The 21951-nt window shown below is 38.0% G+C and overlaps 1 protein-coding gene across 4 annotated transcripts in view; it reads right to left on the bottom strand.

Moving 5' to 3' along the window:
* vps50 (VPS50 EARP/GARPII complex subunit) overlaps positions 1–21375 on the bottom strand; it is a 97714-nt gene extending 76339 nt beyond the window's left edge. For all 4 annotated transcript variants that reach the window (XM_067503481.1, XM_067503501.1, XM_067503491.1 and 1 more), the window contains exons 1-6: positions 21223–21375; positions 20675–20743; positions 12498–12620; positions 10639–10710; positions 5344–5397; positions 544–614 (exon numbers count right to left, since the gene is read on the bottom strand). In XM_067503481.1, the coding sequence (XP_067359582.1) occupies positions 544–614; positions 5344–5397; positions 10639–10710; positions 12498–12620; positions 20675–20743; positions 21223–21255 (422 nt within the window). In that variant the 5' untranslated portion in view covers positions 21256–21375. The remainder of the gene's footprint in view (positions 1–543; positions 615–5343; positions 5398–10638; positions 10711–12497; positions 12621–20674; positions 20744–21222) is intronic.
* Between the last annotated feature and the right edge of the window lie 576 nt (positions 21376–21951).

The raw sequence follows: 21951 nt of genomic DNA, 5'->3' as shown, positions 1-21951 counted from the left end.
TATTTCAAGGGCAAAAAAAAAAAACAACAGTTTTTGACAGAGAATATAAACAGATTTGATTCAACATAACCACCAGCAGGGGTTTTCATGTAAAAATATAATATGGTTTTTGTAAAACACACATAAAGAGGTTAAAATTTAGCTCTACTTTTACCAACAGTGATCCACTATGATGTCTACATTTTATTTATTATTATCTGTACATGTTTTGCCTTAATTACCATAGTATGTGTTGTTAAAAGTACATAGTAGTGAAGTACTTTTACTAACTTTTGATAATCGGTCTAGTACTTCTACTTGAGTTAAATTGGTAACTCAAACAATTACTAAATATTATTTGTGTAATTTATGTGTTTGTGTATTTCTACCACCTTTGCACACAGTGTATCAAATTTTGTTGTGTATGTGGCTGTGCTGACCCTCCATGACATTATTAAGACCACCAGCATTAATGTTGTGGTTATCATATTTGTTGCATTAGATTGGGCTATTTGATGAACTATTTTATGTAGAGTATAGAAATATCTAAAACCACACTCTTACCTCCTTGCATTAGTACAGATGACTGCTGCCAGCTTCAAGTTTGCCTGTAATGCCGTCACTCTCTCCAGTTCCTGTGAACAAGGACCATGTTAGGGGTATACAGTATAAAAAAGTAAATAAAGACAAATGATGATACTGAGTCTGTGAACACTGTAACATTTCAAATGTGATATATGAGATTTAAAGGAATTATCTATTATTTGGAACTAAATTGTTTAAATATCATTTTAGTTCTAAGAAACAGCCCTGAAATCGTATTTTATTCCTGCAATATTTGCTGGACGCTAAACCTTTTAAACTGGTTAATGTCCCGTACTGTCAGTGAGATGTGTCTCCAATAATGCAATTTATTGATCTAATCTCTTTCCCCACTAAGGCCTGTACACAGGAATAGAAACGCTTGTGCATTTACACACGCACGCACGCACACAAGCGAACACACACACACAAAGAGTGGTCAGCCTCCTGTTGTGAAGACAGATAATATAGATTATCTTTTTATGATAAAGTATGTATCATCAGTGGCAAAGGTAAAACACCCACAAAAATCAGAGTAAAGCCTGCTGCTTTCAGAGCTATGACATTTAAAGTAGAATCAATGGCCACTCTGCTCTGAGACTTCCGTTATTATGCCACTTCAATGACCTCTGCAGAGAACAAACGCACCCGCAGCCAAGATAGGACCAATGGACAAATTGTACTGTTTTTTTTTTTGGGTGGGGGGTTGTATTTTTTTGATTTGTCAGATGTCATGCTTGAGGTAGAAGATGCTTTTTTCTTTTTTTTTTTAAACCTTTTTTATGCTGTATCACCATGTCTCTCATAACACTATCAGACATAAAACAACCTTTTGCCAACAGAATATCTAGGGAAAATTCATTTTCTGTGGTTATAAAAAAAAAACATCAAAGTGGCACTCTACAAGATCAACGATCCCATTCAAACCAATCTGCCCTCATAATCTTGAAGGTTGATGAAGACCTTGAAAACAGCCAGGGTTTTCTCTAAGGTAAGATGTACCATGGGACCCATGGTACTCTGCTGAGGGCTGACGGAAGTATTAAACAACATTGCCATGCCATTAAACAAACACTTTCAAGTTGGTTTTCCAGACAAAGAAATCTAGAACCAAATCTAGCTTCTAAATGCACCTGTTAACCTTTTAAACATTGTTTGTACTTTTCTTTTTCTAGGTCAGACCTATTGACTTCCAGAAACATATCCCATGTAAAACCGCAGCTTGTCATTTTAACACTTACTACCCCCTATTCCAACCGAACAAGCTGTAACTTATTGTATTTATTATGCATTTGATACAACAGGCATTAGTTGTATCAATATTCACACATGCAACTAGAAGGTAAATAATTGTAATTTTCCAAAGAGTTACAAAAAGTAAACAGTTTTAAAGGTAGTGTATAAGCAGTGAGTTGATGTGATGCTTGTATTAATGCCTGGGACTAGTACACCCGCTAATGAACATTTTAATCATAGCAAGTTGGGTTTTTCTTACCTTTCACACAGTTACACTGATGCCTTTGCCCCTCTACGTCTGAACAGTTTAATCGAACATGACAATATCAAAGTGGTCTATGCACAGTCACACACATAAAGTGAAAAGGGTTCTCTGTACTCTAAGCAGCAGGAAGTGGCTGGGTCTAGGCTGACTCACCATCCAGCTGAATGAGTGCTGACTTACATACTGCAGTCAGTCTCTATGCCTAATCCTGACTTCAATATCGATATCATGGAAGCTATGAAAAGTAAAAGTTGTAAAGTTTTACTTCTGCTTGATAATCAACAATGTGTGTGTTTGTGTGTTATGGCATATAGTAAAATTATATAACCCTCCACAAATTCAACTGGTGTGGCAAGTAAAGAAGAAGAAGAGATGTTTAGTTGTAAGGGAGATTTTGGGACTAGGGGGTCACCGGTTTGATCCCTCTAACGACAGCAGTGCATCTACAGTATTTTAGACAAGTGACAAAGCTCTCCACAGAGCTCCTTAGTACCCTGAGTTCAGATTGAGGTTGTACTGGGCAGCTGATTGTGATCAAGGGCATTCCTGCAAAAGAGAGGTAGCCTCTGAATGAAACAGTACTTCATAGGAGCCGTCTTTCGCATTTTCGTCAGAGGTCATCACTGGGGCCCTCCAGTACACTGACAATGCACTGGCTCCCTGTGACCCATCTTGCCTGCACGTTCAAATGCTGCTACTTGGGACATGACCTACTCATTGTTTTATCAGGTTATGTCTCAATATAAACACACATAACGAGTACATCAAGATGTATCTCCACAAATATTAACCACCTTTCCACATCCATTTCATGACCAGTTCTAGTCTCTTTAGTGAAAGACCCCCATGTAATTGGCAGGTAGGACCAATATGGCTGCACAAAATACCAATCTCTATCGAAAACAAACACAGGCACCAGCAGTAGCAGTGATGAATAAGGGTTTCCAGTGAAAATAATTGAGTACCAGTCCAAGTTCATTCTCTTCTAAAGATGGTGAGTTGTTAGGGCCACCTTCTGCAAATTCATTACAACCTCAACTCTAACAAGGCAATTTCTCTTTTCTGTCAAGTTTAGGGGTTATGCAGTTTGGCCAATCAATTTTAAACTGTCTCTTTTTAAGTAGGGACATCAGAGAGACCAGTTACTTTAAATTCCCCCCCAGTCTGTTTTATGTATCCAGCCGTTTAACTGGATCATGTGGATTTATTGCAAATTCAAATGCAGAGAAAGTAAAGGGGCCACTGTAGGCACACAAAATATTTACACTGCTATCTTAGTAATCAACAGTTGTAAAGAAAGTAATGATTAGGGGTCTGGGCTCCATGTAACCTTGCATGTGGTGAAGCCTACTCACTTTCTGAGTGCAAGTCACTAGGAGGCAGCAACTTTGATAAGACAACAGGAAAACAAAGGTAAGTCACAAGCTGGCTATGAGCCACATAATACACATAGCAGGCTTTCATCTTAAGTCCTGAGGCATGAGTGTATGTGTCTGTGCTGTTTGTTTGTGGACACAAATGTGTTATACACAGTGTGTGAGAATTGCGTAGTGGCATTGTGCCCTGTGGCTCTGTAACACTGTGTGTTTCTGTGTACATGTTTAATAAAATATCACTGTGAGGAGATAAGAAAACTTGGGAAAGAAAGATGTTACATACTGTACAGAAAATTGTCCTGACAAGTGGTGGAACCAGGACTCAAACCAGTGACCCTCTGGTCCATACTCAACTGATTAACAATCTTATCGACAGCTGCTGTTCAGTAAATTCAGATTTTTCAGCTCTATTTTTCTGCCAAAATGCAGGATCATTTATATATTACCAGGCCTTTTACACTAAACAACTCTGCAAATGAAGGGACCACATAGATGATTGTCTCGCCTTTGTCTGTTTGAATACTAGAAAATGATATAGTAAAACTGTCATCCTTCTCATTGCAACATTAATGCAGTGGCTATATAAATTCAAGTGTCCTCTCCATAGGGCTTTTGTGGACCGACTGAATGTAGGCTGAGACGGGTCAATGGAAATGCCCTTGAAATCCCTGACAACATCTCCTAATAAGCCCTGCTGTCATTTTGACTGTGCAGTGTCACAGGGAGCACCACAGATATAATGATCAGTTTACTATTCATAGGCCGACCTTCAAATGGCTTAACAACGGTTGTGATTTCACTACATACTTAATTTGTTATACCTGTCATCTAGAGTGTCTTTTCAGAATTAAAGCTTCACTAAACTACATTTGTGAAGTTTAACATTTGTTAAACTTACACTTGATGAGACAGGTAAATCAAATGAATTCGCCTCATTTAATAAGATCATACACAAAAAAGATGCACATTTTAGCATATTCTGATCTTTAGTCTCCAGCCAAAAGATAATTTTGAACTATAACCACCATATACACATACATGCTCCTGATGCTGTACCATTTGCTAAGCTGCACTAATATCCAAAAGTCCAAAAGTTAACAGACTAGAAGGTCCTTTCTTTGTGGCAGTGGGTTCATCGAATTACTGTTTTGTGTTTAAACCTTAGGAGTCTATGATCACCGTGCCAAGATCGACTCACATGATAGGTTTAATGAGGAACATTGTTTGATGCGGCACATTCTGTTAAAATCAAAAGTTTTCAAAAACAACGGCATTCTCCCAAGAGTGAAGGTAGCAAGAATGTTGTTCTTGCTGCACTGTGCACTTCTAAACTGGATGAGACGAAGCGGATCAAATGGGATCACTAGTGAAATGAATGATATGAATACAAAAAAGAGAAAGGACGGCTCATCACAACGGCACACATAGCCTCCTGTAATATTTGGTTTCTACAGGCTTTGAATGCAAGTGATAGCTTATTAGATATAAAGACGTCATCACACACTGCTTCATTGCAGTTCATTGCAACATTACCAACTGATCAAAGGAGGGATTTTATGAAATTAGTTTTATATCACAACCCTGGCTACGTTCTGAAAAAAAAAACTAGATTATTGCCCTGGTTTCCTTATCCATGGATGGGGTCAAATTTCCTATTACCATGGTTACGGAAATTCTACCTTATCTCGCTAGCAGTCAGCAGCCGACACAAGAGCACATCCAGTGAAACTCTGATAGCATCAAAATAACCATATGTCCAGTGATAGCATGTCATAAGTTGAGAAAAGATGACATCCAAGAAAAAGCAACCAGCATGTATCAGATGAGTTTTGGAATGAAATTTCAGAGGCTGAGACGGAGCAAAACAGGAAAAAAAGCAGTCGTGAGCTGACACTGGAAGCTTACCTTGACATAGGCAGGCTGTTTTTCCAGAATGAGATCGGCGACCTTTTTGGAAACCTACAGAGAAAAAGAGAGAGATGACAAATATAATGTAAAAGGAAAAAAAAGGAAGGACATTTTGATGTTCTTCCCAAATGTCATCCCACAAAAACAGTTTGAGCAATGTAATCTGGCTATGGAGGATGGAGCAAGAATAACAATCACTACTGCCTGCATTTAAAGCACAGCAGCCAAAGCTTCTTAAGAGTGTTCCTTTTTCACTTTCATTTCATTTCACGTCTTTCTCAATAGCATCACTCTTGTTTTTGCACTTTTGGTTCCTATTATGTTTTTTAAAGTTCTCTCCTCTCTTTTGGGCCTTTTACAATTTTCACTCACAGCTTAGGTGAAATTGTAATTATTTTAAAGAGTAGGTGCTCTGACACAAGCCTTAGTATTAAACATGGTCATGAGATCAGTGTGACCCTTCCCCTAGTGTTGCCTGCAGCTGCTTTTAGTGAAGAAAGAAAAACCTGAATAACAGTCAATGGAAATTCAAACTGTAGCCTCACACCTTGAAGTATGATACAAATAAAGTCACTTGCACAGGTCAAAATCAAAGCGGCTGACGTAAAGCCCCTGGTATGATTAAAGTTTCAAAATACAGTAGTTGGATCCTACACCCTAATTCAACTCAGTAATTACATCTTTAAGACCCTTCCTGCATGTAAACAACTCAACAGTGTGTTTCTGTCAGAAGCGTGTAGTCTGAAAACCCATGGTGAATAACCCCCCAATGACATCATCACAATTGATTTTCTTGTTCTTTAGGGCCACAGAAGCTATTCTACAACTATTTTCAAAGTCTTAGAAATGTTTACAACAAATAAAATGATTTTAGAGTGTTAAATGTTTGGAATGCCCTTTTAAAACCAGAATCACGTAGGTGTCATATATTACAGTGTTATATATTCAACGCTAATATATGATCCAGTGAATGTGAATTTCTTCTATAAAGACAGGGGTTGTAACAGTGACATGGTAAACAAACCATACTTGAATCAAACTCAAAAATTAGCCGCAAGCTAAAATGTTTTCATATATTACTAATACGTGAAAATGTATATTTTGTATATGTACCTTTGTATATTTATAATGTCAAGGGAAATATACATTCAACAACAATTTTCCTCCCAAACTCTATTTACAGTATGTTAATGTGTAAAAAAAAAATTTGTGGAGGATTTATTTGCAGTAGTTTTTCAAATAAATCCTAAAACGTATCAAAACACAACTGGACAAGGGAATAACAGAAATACAAAACAATATGAAAATGACAGTATATCAAATAAGGTTATGCTGATTTTAAAACTAAACACTACTAAAAACTAAACTTTTTAAGGAACAGAAAAAACTAAACATGCTGAAAAGCTGACTGTAAGTAACCAAACCCTCCTACATGAGACATAAGGCCAAAGTCTCACATCCATATATGGAACTTAACTGTGCAGTACAGTAATTGAAAACAAGTATGGGCCAATAGAATAATGGAGATGGTAAAAACATTTTAGACTCCGAACACTGAGTAAGAATTATCTGACTATACAGACTACACACTACAGCTCACACACATACAATATTTTCTATTATAAAGAAAACACTAAAAATATAAGCTTTGCTAACAGGGATTGAACATTGTGTATCATTAGTCAAGAGGTTATACAGATTTCTACAGTATAGTATGGCAGGTTTATAATAAATGAGTAACAGGAAATACACGTTATTTAGTTAGGTCTTGAAAGAGTGTACTGAGATTTATGAGGTCATTAGAGCTGAATTAAATAGCCCTAATTAGGGTTCGTAGCAGTGTAGCAGTGTATCACAGAGTTAAATGTTTATTAAGAAAGCCAAGAACTGAGACAGCGTACACTCAACAGAGTGGGTTACCACTGGTAACCTGGCACAGTAACAACCTGCACTGCTAACCTAATGCACTGCTCTTTTGTAATGAGAGATCTGTGGAAAAACTAATAAAAAAAAACTAAATAAATACACCATTTGGAAAAATAAATCAGTGAATTATGTTCAGCGACTCGTTTGCAGTATTCTACTAAAGACTAACATCTACATGCAACCTACTTCACTAAATATCCCTATACTGTACTTTGAGGCTGTGTGTGTGTGTGTGTGTGTGTGTGTGTGTGTGTGTGTGTGTGTGTGCATTTGTGTGTTGCATCTCTTTTTCATGCAACTTCGACACACACACACACACACACACACACACACACACACACACACACACACACACACACACACACACACACACACACACACACACCCTTGACCTTCCTCTGCACAGCAGGACATTGTTTCATCCTGATTTAAACACAAGGCAGATTTTGGCAACCAGGCAGGGTTCAGGCATAGGTTGCGTAAGCATTAAAAAAATGAGCAGAGGGAGAGAATTTAATATTGCTGCAGGAGGGATAGTCATCTCTAGCTTTCAAGTTTCATTAAAAATTGAATATGTACATTCCTGTTATTTGCATCATTGCAGCCTACATTTCATGCAACAAAAGTCGCTTTTAGGTAAATGGGAACTGTCATGCAAAATGCTGTGATTCTGCTCTCATAAGGTGTTTCTAAAATATTAGCCCCATGCAGGTGTTTATGGTCATCCCATCTTGCATTACTTCAAAACTTAATAAAGTATCATATTTTACTTTTAAACGGATTGACAGTGTAAATGCTTTTCAATTTATCTAATAACTATTCTCTAATTTAAAAAAATAACGAGTATTTTATTGTTTGACATACATGTTTTATTTTAGATTTTATCCGTCTCTTCTGGATTTCGCAATGTTGCAATCCCTACAATTAATTCTGAGCAAACCTTTAAAAAAATCATAAAACATTGCAACATGCATCACATTTTTTTAAATAGCTGGTGAACAAACAAAAAAATATTCACAAAATCCTAAAGGAACTGTTTTATTGTCTCTCAACTCATGTGCTAAAAGACCTGAACTTGTACAACTACAGAGGGTTACAGCTCACATGACCTTGGAGGCAAGATAATAATTGTCCAAAAAAATACTATAAAACCATAAAAATGAATCTAAGTAAATATATACTGAAGATATCTCACAAAACCATCAGGGACTTGAAATAGACAAAGTAGTAGAGGGTTTGCCTATATAGGCTCAGGACTGAAGGTCTGCATTGATATGCCTGCTGAGAAACATAGCTGTGGATTTTCTGCCTGACAGCACACTGGACCAATTACCATGGCAATTCCCACGAGGTGCCTGCAGGCTCACAACCAGAGTGTGAGAGGAAGAAAGAGAGAGAGGGTACATTTGTGTACTTAGGCTTTGCTAACTTGGAGGTCTCACTATGCCACGGGCCACAAAGACTGGAGAATCCTCTCAGCTAAACAGACAGCTCAGTGAGCAACTGCCAGAAATGTCAAAAGAAGGGATGTCGGGGGGAGAGGAGCATGTATGAAAAAGAGGGACAAGAAGAAGCATGGAGGGAATAGATGTGGCAAGGCAGAGTAGAGGGTAGGGCCAAGGTAAAGTCGAGGAGCTGAGGGAGCAATGGAGACAAACAGGTGTGAAAAAATACAGAAGCTTGTCAGGAAGGGTAAGTGGGTGAAATATACACAGTGTGGGGATTGATGGAACAGAGGGGGAAAAAAATCTGCTCTTTCTCCCACATTTTCCTATAAATAGAATCTGTTGACATGCAGGAGCTCTAGTCTGAAACTACAAGAGTTTGCTACCAGAGTTTAGACACAAAGAGCCAAATTAGGCTATCAGGTGCAGGTAAAAAACTGCCAGTAAATTGCTAATCAATAAATACAAATCCTGCTGTTAATGTCTGGCCTTACATAGACTCAACATAGCACTATTCACCTAAGATAAGATAAGACATTATTGATCCCACGATGGGAAAATTCCAGTGTTACAGCAGTGAAAAGACAAGCACCAGATATTGTACCACACATTCAATTAAAGATATTTCCCCGCACCTAAACGAATACTGCACACGAAGACAAAAAAAAGTTACATAACAGACACAAAGGTTTCTCTCATAATAACCAGAAACATAAACTCACAAAAAAGTTACTCCCATTGGTGTCTCACTGTACTGATGTGTTGTACAGTCAGATAGCCGTGGGTATCTTTTCTTAAGGTGGGATGTATATACAGGATCTTTGAAACTTTCTGTGATAAATTGCTATGAGATAATTATCTAAACACACTTAATGTCCACAAAGTACAGCATGTTTGGGTCTGACAGGTTTTCATTACAGTCATTTTCCAGAAATGCTACCAAGTGATGTTGCTTTGTCAACTAAAGTTTCCAAAGGTCTTTTAATTTTTAATCCAACATTTAAAAAGATGTATTTGGTATTAGTACAGTGAGACCTGCTTACAAAATAACACAGCTTGCAGTAAGAGGTCTTACAGGACAGAAATTAATTCGTGAGCTGTGATTCTAATTACAATAAATCAGAGATCAGAGATAAAATTTTGCACCTTAAGAAAATATTTGACAATTCTCATATATTATTCCCACACTATGTATAATGAAGCACACATTCTCAACCAAAAGTCATAATAACTAGAAAGCACTAGCAAAAAAAATACATTCGTATCAAAAAATTAAAATCCTGGGCTTTTTGAGCAGCTTTTCCAGGATTTTTAAGTATATTGCTTAATGGATAGTGTTTTGAATAGTAAATACATGATCTTAATGAGCTTTCATGTCAACACAAAGTCCTAAAAGTGTTGTATATGAAAAACATTTCTCTTTTTAAATTTTCTCTTTTTAAATTTAAATTTAATTTTTAAAATTTAATTTTCTCTTCTTTAAATAAGGCAGGGCCTCCCAGACTCACACTTGAGTGTCTCCCCTCTGACTGAAAAACTCTCATTTGCCCTTCAAATGAATCAATTACTCTTAGAGGTCCGCATACTTTGGCCTCTTGCAAATGAGACATTTTTACAATAAATCATTATTATTAATTATTATTACAGTAGTCTTATTTGTTGAATTTTGTTCCATTTATCTAGTATTATGAAAACCTGATCACATTATATGTAATATTTATGCAGAAATAAAGAAAGTCCTAAATGATTCACAAACTTCCGAGCACCCCTGAACATTGTAGTAAAAAAAAAAAACTTGTCTTTAAATGAGCATTTGCGTGTAATTTCATGCAATACACTCATGGGTTCAAACACACCACTGTGTGTTTGAGTATGTCTGTGTGTGTATGCATTTGTGTAACAGTGATGGAGAAATACGCACTGCTGCCTGTTGTCTCTTCAGCTTGTCTCTGTACTCTTCCAGCTCCTGCAGGTTCAGTTCAGGGGGGAGTTTCTATAATCACACACAGACACAAAGATACAACTTTATTGTTTGTTTACAGTGCATCCTCCTACACAGGTGTAAGCACCAGAGACACATTTGTAAAACCCTCTTTAAGACACTTCTATATAGCTGCATGCTGCTACCAAACATGTCTACCATTCATTGTGGCACTTGCTAGATTTGTTTCAGACAGAAATTTATATTCAAAATATATTTCTTGCATTCAGGGGCATAACTGGGACATTATCCATCTTCAAACGCCAGATCTTCACTCTTGAGCATCCAACATTTTGAATATATCTCACTAGGAATTCCAATGCCCAAGTGGTGTGGCTGAAGGTAGCTATAGATCTTCATCCATCTAAAACAACAAAAAGAAGTTGCTCGATAAATACCCTTTGCCTGATTATAAGCCATATTAGGAAAGAAGGCAGGGGGCATTATTTAGTAAACAGCAACCAAACTGCTAGGGATGAAGGTATCCATGGCCCAAAGGATGATAAGTAATTACTTTCCCCTTGACTGAAAGTCTCATTTCAGATGGTGTAGCAATACCAAGATAAATCTAATGAGATTTCACACCCTTCTTCTGTTGAATGGATGCAATCCATCAATCCGGACGTCAATGGTACGCATGAGGCTCAGCAGAAGTGTAAGAGACAGCAGCTCAGGTGAGAAGGAGCTTTTTTAACTCTGTCAGTTAGCAGTAGACAACCAAAAAAAAAACTATAAAACCATAATTATTCGCATTGGAAAAGCAATACTGGCCTTCAGTCAAAGCACGACTATATAACATAATTACATTTAAACTCAAATTCTGAACAAATTGGTGACTGTTCCTAGTGAAAGGGGAAACCAATTTAAAATTATAATTTTTTTAAAAAATGGCTTCAAGCCACTAGTGGACGGAAACAAGAAAACTCAGATTGACAGGATACTTTAAGAGTTAGTGTCAGCTGCAAAGAACCTGCAGAAATCCAAAGATGACAAGCAAAAGAGCTTTTCTGACTTCCAAGCCTACCTCAGAAGAGATCCTGAATCAATGAAGAGTTAAATGCAAAATACAACACCTGTGCAAGCCCAGGGAAAGGCCATTGAAAAGGCTGAGATGTGCATAACTTAACTCAAAATTAGTGACACAGCAACTAAAGATGCTTCTTCTAATAAGCTGCGAGAAAAACTGGCTCACCTGGAGAGTAGAGATACAAGTACCAATATAAGGATTTATTGCATATCAGATGACACAGAACGTGGCTCAATGATCAAGTTAATGACCAATGGCCTGACTTTCCCTAATAGAGTGAATCTACAGATTTAAAGAGCCCACTGAGCCCTGACATCAAAGCCTGGCCCCAATCCTCCACCAAGGTTTATCATTGGGAATCTTCTACATTTCAAGGTCAAAGAAATTGTATTAAAAATGGCTAGGGAAAAGAAGACATATGCAAACGAGATACTTCTTTTTTGCCCTCGACTTTGCAAAGGAAGTGATGCAGAAACACCAAGCATACAAGAAGATCAAGGAAGTAATTGGCATAGGATACTACTTACATCTCCACTACTAAAGATCTCCTAACTTACATCTTATTTACCTTATACTTGAATGGTGCTCATGTTCACATGATAACTTGTTCAAATATGTTGTGGATTCAATTAATAAAGAAAACTACAAATATATGTATTATTTTCCGAGGGGCCATGGGAACTTGGGAGTGAGGCTGCTGTCATCCTTTTCCAGAACACCGTCACTCATTCATTACACAAATGCTTGCTCATTCACACAGTGTGTATCTGACCTCCAGTTCATGCTGCACCATGTCGAAGGAGTCATTAGAGAAGTAGACCTCCTCTATGCTGTCAATGATCTCTTGCTCCGCCTGGGGGTCAATGGGCTGCTCCCTCAGCTCCCTCAACTCCTCCTGAAAGAGAGAGGGACACAGTCATTAAAAAGAGGGCAAGACTTAAAATATGTCCCAGAAGCAAGCTCCGGATACACTGAGACCGAAACAGAAAAGGTTGAAAAAGAAAATTACATCATTTGCAAAATGATCTAACCAAACAACAAATCAACTTTAAGAAAAATCCCACCACAAAGAAACAGATGAAACAGAAACAGATAAAACAGAAAAAAAGCAACAATGCCAGGAGAAAGAGCATTAGGGAAGGAGAATTTGATTAGTGTATCAAGAGGTACAGAAGAGTTTAAGCCAGGGACAGGGTGAAGGATGGAGTGGAGAAAGGAGAGAATAAATGAGGTGGGGAACAAGGGGCAAGGAGAGGAAAAACATGAAGTGTATATTGAGTAAGAGGTTTTGGCGAAGATTGCAGCTTGTTTCACTGGACAGTTATCATGGGGGATAGCAGCCTTCAGAGGCAAGACGAGATGACACAAATGACTAACAGACGGTTCCCCTTCAGTAAATCTCTGTGCTACATCAGAGACATTTGATTAACATGCTGCGCATTCGTTGTGCCTTATTGCAGCAGCGAGCCTTTTAGATGAAGGGTTTTAAACACGCATCCCCTCCTGAATGCTTCACAGAGTCAAGATATAGTCACATGACTGTAACAAAGTGGTGGAACAGCTAAAGTAGAACAAAACTAATGTCATGTCCAAAATCACTCCTTCCACGCTACGTACAGTAATGAACTACAGTATTTTTACTGTGTTCTTGGAATATGTGTTACCTGCTGCGCACTCAGCTAAGCACAGCAGTGCACTGAGCTAAACACTCATGATACTTAGATGCTCCCAAGGCCAACGCTAACATGCTGATATTACTGTATGAGGTTTACCATGTTGATCATCCTGTTAGCACTAAAACAGGGTATTTGAGGCTGATGGGAATCCTGATCCTCCTTTTCACAGGTGTTTAGTAATGAACCAAAGTGAAAGAAAAACAGAGCTAGATGGAAAATTCACAAACAATAAAAGAATTTCTCCAAAGGTTATTTCAACCTATCAAAGTTGAAAGATTTTACTTCTACCACAAATGTCCATGGTGATCAGTGAGAAAAGGTCAGATCAAAGTCATCCACTAGGTAACATTGATACCTGTATGTTTTGTGTCAATTCATTGAGTAGATGTTTTATTATATAACAAGAAAAGGAAATTCTTCAACTGCCATTGATGCTGGACCAAAGTGGTGTACTGACCAGTGAACCAGGCGACAGTCCTTCTGATTTTTGGGGGTTTTAAGCAGGAGGTGTCAGAAAAGTTGTCACAGGGAAAACTGGCTTGTGGTGGCCAAGCGTTCACAGCAATGTCACCTTTTGCAGACTGATCAATTTTTGAGAAGATACACATCAAATACACATAGAAGTCTGATAATTCACACACTATTTCCCCAGCCACTATCAGCAAGCATGCAGCCAGGCTATGAAGTGTTTCACCCAAATAACTAAACCAGTTGCTGTGGATAAGTGTGTCTTGCTGAGTGACATTTATAGGACGCAGTGCTGCTGTGAATAATTTTGATGTTTGTGGTTAAATGCAGCCTCGTTTAATACAATTACACAAACATAATCCCTTTAATAACATATATAAACTCATAAAAAGGTAACAGGGAGGATGAAATGTGTGTGTTTGATGTGTTTGTTTGTGTACGTGTGCAGAAGCAAGGTACAGACCTTTATGGAAGCATTTGTGCGTGTGTGCGTGCGTGTGTGTGTGGTTTTTTTCTCTTATTCGAATCAGGTAAAGGAGTGAGCAGGAGCCCCGGGGAAATGTGTGGGTGCGGGCATGACATGGGAAAGGAGGGGTAGACAGAGACTCTGCCATCAAAAGGGTGGGTGGGAAATCAGCTCAAATGAGAGGAAAAGTGAAAAGATACCCAAAGGGAGGGGGTGAGGCGAATGACTCACTGGTAGGGAAGTTAGAGCAAAAAGAAAAAGAGGAATGAGCAAGAATGCTCTTAAAAAAAAAAAAAGTCTCTTCTGTGAAGTCACTCCAGTACGGTTGGATCAATTCACCTCTCTGTGTCACTGCCTTTCTCTTTTCATTCTTTCTACCACAGGTTCTCACCTGCAGTCATGTGCAAAACTCGGAACATCTTTAAGTGACTGACTCATTGAAAGGCTACCTCAGGTTAAATAAGTCTCCTCTCTTGGTGCCGCTGTGCAGGCTCAAAACAAAACAGATGCTGCTGAGCCCCACGTGTGAAACCCTGCATCAGCCGCTGTGAGGCTTTGATCAGATTTCACTTTGAAGGATGAGGGACAAACAAACCACCCTTCAGCCTCCTCCGCAAATTAATGAAATTTTCATCTCATTGCGGAAATTAGAAATCTATTTGCATCCAAAGTGAGGGACATTTAACAAGCTTTATCAAAGAATCAAAGTGGTTATCCGTGTGTAGTGCTGATTGCACGTGGAAAATCAAGCTCAGGACAAAAAGGTGCTTAACAACACAGTACTCAGGCAAAAACAAAAGACGGACTCAACAATAGGAGCTTCGTGGAAAATCCTGCGAGATGCAGCCAGAGAGAGACTGTGGAGTGAAAAGACTAAGACGAGGGCCAATTATTCCCACAATGGATTCATTAGATTAAATATATATATATATATATATATATATATATATATATATATATATATATCAACCTTATTGCTGTTAGTATTGAATATGTATGCAGATTTAACTGCTCCTAAACAAGGGTTTAACACTGTTGTCTTGTGGTCATAAGGACAAAATGAACAACAAGAGCAGTATCTAGGCTATCAGCTTCAAAGCTGAGAGATGATACTAATGAATTCTTCCTTCAAAGTAATCGTTACATTTCATTCATCACTGCCTTGCCTGAGCCAAAAGCAATGAGATTCTCTATTGGTGATGCTACACAATTATTCTGTAATATGTCAGCACAGTGAGAACCTCGGAAGCAGAATTAAACAGTAGCTTATCCAGAAACAAGCCCAACAGGGTTACCTACAGCGTGTGTGTGTGTGTGTGAACTGTCAAACTGAGCTATGTTCCTCTAAAGAAATCCAAGTACTACTAACAAGCTATCAAACACGCTCTCCTTAAAGCTTTAGTCCCAGTCCCCAGCTACAGAAAGACATACTGTCCAATAGGCACCCAGCCAGTCACATTTTCCTAAAAGTTTAGGAAATGAACAGATGATGTATTTCACCTGAGTGAATCAATGCTTTTCATCAGAACTGAGTTCAATGGAATACAATTTTCAGAGCTAAAACAGTGTAATGAGCAAACCAATGCTGAACCCTGCTGGTAAAAAATGAGCACTGCAACACTAACAGGTTTACACTCATCTGTCACCACATTAAGTCCACCTGGTGGTTTTAAAGTTGTGTCAGCATGGGCACTTTGACATCTTTGTAGCTACACAGCCCTTTTCACAGCAATTGCCAAAGCACTTTGTGGTCTCACACCTGTCAATTATGGCTGACAACATGCTAACCTCTGTTTATAACAACATAAAAACTACAAGGTGGTTGTTTCAGTTACAGCTGCAAGAGAGACAGCTGCAACTGAAGCCTCCAGGTTAAACCCTTTACTCCCAACATTTCCCTCAACACCTGTAAAGTTAAATAAAAATGTGTATCATATCTCATGTACTTGCACAATCTTAAATATTTGTGTGTGACAAAAATATTTTTATATATCGAGTCTCTAGGACTACAAATTAATTTAACAAAGAAATTAGAGTTTAGTGATTCAACCAAGGGGGGCCTGTGAAGTCCTGCCTCACTGAACAAAGAAATCTGGTTCTTTACTATCAAGGTTTGATCTTTACAACACAATAAAAGCATTTTAAAGGTTTATCATGATTCGCATGAGGACTGGGAGGTCACAAGGGACCCAAAATAACATCCAAGGAACTAAAATCGTGGCTTGCAGTATTTAATATCAATGTCCATGATACATCCTTCAGGAGCTTTGGATAAAAGCCTCTGCTAAATGACTAAATGTAAATGTAGAACACTGAGAAACAGTGGTTTGCATGGCAGAGTTGGCATGAGGAAGCCACTCATTTCCAAAAAGAACATTGCTGCCCATCTACAGTTTGAACAGCATCTGTGATGGAATAAGGTGTTGGCAGTATGTGATTGGTGTCTGCTTTGCAGCCTCTGGCCCAGGATGGCTTGCAATCATTGATGGGCCTGTGAATTCTGGCAGATTTTACAGCAAACATGTCAATTACACATCCGTGGAAGAACCTGAACCAGGCACTTAATGCAAGGAAACCTAACACATCCCTGACTTAAAGCTGTTCTATAAATAGGAAGGGGCTAATATCCCTCATAGCCATCGGCTGGTAAACAGCCTACAGGAAACAGAAAAAGGAAGTCCCACCAGTTACTGAAGACACATGCTCACATCATTTTTAAGAGGGAAAACCTTTCCACAACACATTAGTGATTACTCTCATTTGATCTCATTTGTTTAACTGAATTTATTGTGTTTTGTGGCCGACACTAAAATGATGTATAGGTTATGATTTTGCAGAAACAGAAAAAACAAGGTTTACAATCTTTCAAGTTTCATGTATGTTCCAACAGTTTATAATGAATTTACTGAAAGACAGCGTAACATATTTTATATTTTAAGAATTTAAAGCCTTGATACGAGCACTGCTTTTCTAAACAATATGAGACTGTAAAGATGGAAACCATCAAAGGCTCTGTGGGGTTAAAAGAGGTTAAGAGAGGTAACACACCACAACACAGAAACAAATCCCTTAGAACTGACTTGCACAGGGAGATTGGCTTTGAACAGGAAGGACTGGAAAGGGAAAAAGGGTTGTTGGTTTGTTTGTTTTTAATGTAAAGCCACAAAGCCGCTTATGTCATCTCAGCAAACCCAGAGAGATTGAAAAAAGGAACAAAACACATCAAAGTGGTCAAAACAGCTTGCAGCAATTTGGAATCATTTAAATTAACAAGAAATGTAAATGCTTTGCTTCTTTGTGACACATAAAATCCTGCAGATTTCTTATTCATTAAAGCAGGTTTGAATGTCACAGAGCTACTTCCTAATCATTCTCTTTAAGATGATATCACACTGACATCCTGAATAAGGCAAAATGCTTATTAAATTTAGGTCCCAGGTTAATTGAGGAGATTTACATTTTAATGTTAAAAGGGGAATAGGCACAGAGCAGCAGGTGAACAAGAGGGATCAGATTTTCCTTGAGAGAGTGGCTTTCTGGGGGTAAAGTGCTGCTATAACCAACAGTCGGATATATTTTGCCCACATAACCAGCATGATATCAGTGAAAGAAACCCAATTAAATGTTCCACATTAGCAGCTACACAGAGTATCCTTACATTATAACAGAAACCATACAGCACATTTGGCACAAGTTATCTAAAGCTCATTCACTGCAGTCAATCCACAAACAAGTTCAATTCTGATGGCTTGACTACAAAGAAGAAAGTGACATGCTCAGTTAATATTGCAGCTCATCTTTGTGTTAAGATAGTAAACTAAACATTTTATGGTTTGAATACTTGGTTCCACTTGACAAAACATTTTAAAGATGTCACCTTTCATGTGACTCGAGTTGTCTAATGTTAAGTTTTATTAATTTCTTTGGATAAAGATGTTATACTAACAGTTTGTCTCAAAAGAGTAAGTCACATAATGACTGACCATCACATTGCAAAATAACTGGCTAGAACTGGTAATATTAGATAATAGAAAAAACTTTGCGACACCGTGACTGTATCAGTTTAATGTATTGCACAATTTAACAATGTTTCTTTATTGAATATTGGCTCATACATTGATCAAATACTGGAAATGGCATCAGTAATCAGCCTGGCTCTGCCTAGTGAACCTAAATTTGGGATTTTTGCACAAACCAGTCAATTATGATTTTACACATGTAAACCCTAAAATCTCAGGCAAACTAGCATATGTTTGGCATTGTCCTGCTTAGTATTCAAAAATTATAAAATCCTAAAATTTTGCTTCAAAATAATCAATTGACAGCATCATTTGCCAATCATTCCCCACATCAGTCCTTTAGCCAGATGTTGCTGTCAGCTCCTGGAGGATGATAAATGATGGGCATCATTGCTACAATATTTGAAAACACATAGATGGGTCTAAGCAGTGAGTACCAACAGTTTTTAAAATAATATACTACACAGTTGAGCACCTTGGTCCCACACAGAGCAGCATGATAAGCATAGCGGCCCTGGTCAAAGCATACTGAGGATTATTCACCTTTCATTAAGGTGGACTGTAGGTGACTACGAGAGACTGGAGGTGTAGGAAGCCTTGCCTGTGTGGGTCCTATTTAATTTAGTTGAAAGCTGAAAGGCCCAGCAGCAAAGTAAGTAAAGTCAAACCACAATATCATCAAATAATAATGAGCCCCGTGTTTTGGTTGAATACACAATAACCAGGTGTTTGCAGTACACACAGGAAAATGAATGAATCATAGGTGACATACAGTGGTAGATTTAAGTGCATATAACCCTCACGCACATACAACCTCCGACCCAATTTTCTAACCCAGCCTCGTATTAAATAAGTCAGGCAGGGCAGGTGTGATGGGATTTACGGTAATTCTGGAGCCACTATGTCAGCAAGCACAAAGCGCCTAAAACCAAAAAGGTGTTCGATTACTGCATATCCAGTCTGACCACAGCTTCACCAGATACCATCTTAAAACCAGGGGAGAGTCAGATGCTATGAAAGAAAAAAAAAATAAACTCTCCAGACACTGCCGTCTGGTTTCATTTAGGCTTTAATTACAACTACACAGGACAAATGAATGCATATCTTATCTGAGCTTGATCTGAATGGCTTTCTGAAATAACAGCTATTGCAAGGGTAATGCAAAAATGTCTGCAGAAATCATTATCAAGTTATTAGATTATCATATAATATATAATTTCAGTGTTATCCATCAGTAGCCCAGCTGTTTATTTAAGATCATTGTTACGAGCCTTTTAAAATACACTTCCTCTGTTCATCACACACAGCTCTGTCTTTTTCTTTACTCATCACAACAGGATGATTATTCAGAATACACTCAGCTTCATCTTTCACTCTTTTAACAGATAAACACTTCCTTTTTTTCTCATGCAGTATGTGAGAAGACCACATTTAAAAGCTACATCAGCAAAGCCAGCCTTACAAGGACAACTGAAGTCACATGGAAGTGTTCAGACAAAACTAGGTTTAGAGTCCAAACAATGACAAGCAAGCAAAAAAGTCTTTATAAGTAGAAACATTATATGTCAGGTTGAATGGACCAGGCTGATATCACCCTGCACTGTGAATAAATAGAGTGGGTCACCTTCCCAATTCTGCTCAGCCACATTAAAAGAAGGTCATCACGACAATGCAAAGTCAAAGCAAAGTGGGGAACTAGCAGTGCATTGAGGTGCGAGTAAGAAATTGACTATACATTATATAGAACCACACCACTGCTTCATATGCTCTGTCTGCTCTTGACAAATTGAATTTATACAAGTGGATAATGACAAATGCTTCCTGTGACTAAGCATGACTGATTACATTTTAAAACGGTGTCGTGCCAATATGGTAAAATACTGCTAGAGCAGACCATATTTCACACGCTTTTATGCAATGTTTGTCCTTAAGTTATATATATATATATATATATATATATATATATATATATATATATATATATATATATATATATATGTGTGTGTGTGTGTGTATATATGCCCTTAGTCTCTTTACGCTACTGTCCAGGAAAACCTATGATGTCATTTTAAGAAACAAATGCCGTTTACAGGACAGTGCGCACTAAGGGATCAATCATCTAGGAATTCTGATTCAGTTCTCATGATGATCTAACAAATGCAAGATTGTTATGTCAGCTTATATACTATAGATTGTGTACTATTAACTATCTGAACACATCATGTGTTAAACTAGTTAAGTTCTACAATGATGAGACACACATTTACAGACAGTGCATTAGACAGCACAGCTACAGTTCCAGCCTTGTCCTGAAGTTTACCTTGCTTGGGATCCTCAGATTCTCCACAGGACTCAGGTCAGCCATGTTCTCTTGGGGGCTTTTCAGGCCCTGTCAAAATAAGACGGAAATTTACCACTGAGATCCAGGAGAACTCTGACGTCAGTAACATGTAATGTTTTTGCTGTTATAACCCGTTTCCGTTGTCACACAGCCTGCTGTTCATCACAATACTACTGAATGCAGCATAAAGTGGAACCAACTGGTAGATTTCTAAAATGATATGCTCTCTTGGGTCCAGTGATGAAGTGTTAAGTGTAACAATACTAGTGTGCAAACTGAGAACTTCCCCAAACGCCCATGTCTTAATGTTATCTGATGGTATAATTAGATACCAGGCCGTCGGTGCAAGTGCCCGCGCACACGTGTGTTCTCCATGTGAGGTAAATAGATCGTAACTGTGTCGTTTACTTGTTAGTAAAAACGCTGCTGTAACAGCCAAACGGTGAGCTGTCAAATTAGCCAGTTAGCTAGCTGTTATGTTAGCTACCTGCAGGCAACTCTGTTTCTGTAAACCCTCCTGTGCTCACCTGCCGGGCCATAAGAGACTTGATCTTCTGCATTGAAAATCCGACTTGTGTCACTGGACAAATGAATGAGTAGAGATGCAGCTTTGTTTTTGTTATCAACGATGCTCCTCCATCACTACAAGAGGGAAGCCATTGCTAAACGTCACGTGGCTAGTAAGCCAAGCCCCGAAAAGCATCATGGGAACGGTAGTTTTTATAAAGTGGATACTTGACTTGACTGTGGGACTCTTGCAATAAAAATTGTAGATATATGGTATTGTGGCTAAAACATAAAAATAATAAATAAAATTAAAAAAATAATAATAACTGCTGTAAATATTAATACTGAGGTGGATGCATTTCTCTCATACACCACTGGATGGTGGTAATTAAACATGAAAGAATAAAAATAAAATAGAAAACGAAACTGGACATTACTGGTAAGGTTTCTGCTTTGTCCAGGAAGAAATGTAGACACTTAACAGTATGTGTGAACCTTTAAAGCTGCTACAGCTTTAAAGTCCTTAATGTTATTGTGTTATTTGCAACAGATGTACTTTTCCCAGTATCAAAAGTCATAAAGATGATATCATTAGAACGCTGTATGTCCATTGTTGATATCTAAAGTCAAAAGCAGGCTGTTACTTAGTTGGTTTATTTATTTAAAAATTGGTGCCTAAATAGGCTACAGTTCTGGCATTACTTCCTTTAATGTTACATTGTACTCCAGTGCTATTTTAGAGGAAAATA

This window comes from Channa argus, chromosome 1, assembly GCF_033026475.1.
Source record: "Channa argus isolate prfri chromosome 1, Channa argus male v1.0, whole genome shotgun sequence".
In the NCBI taxonomy this organism is placed as follows: Eukaryota; Metazoa; Chordata; class Actinopteri; order Anabantiformes; family Channidae; genus Channa; species Channa argus.
This window is presented reverse-complemented; position numbering and strand designations above follow the sequence as displayed.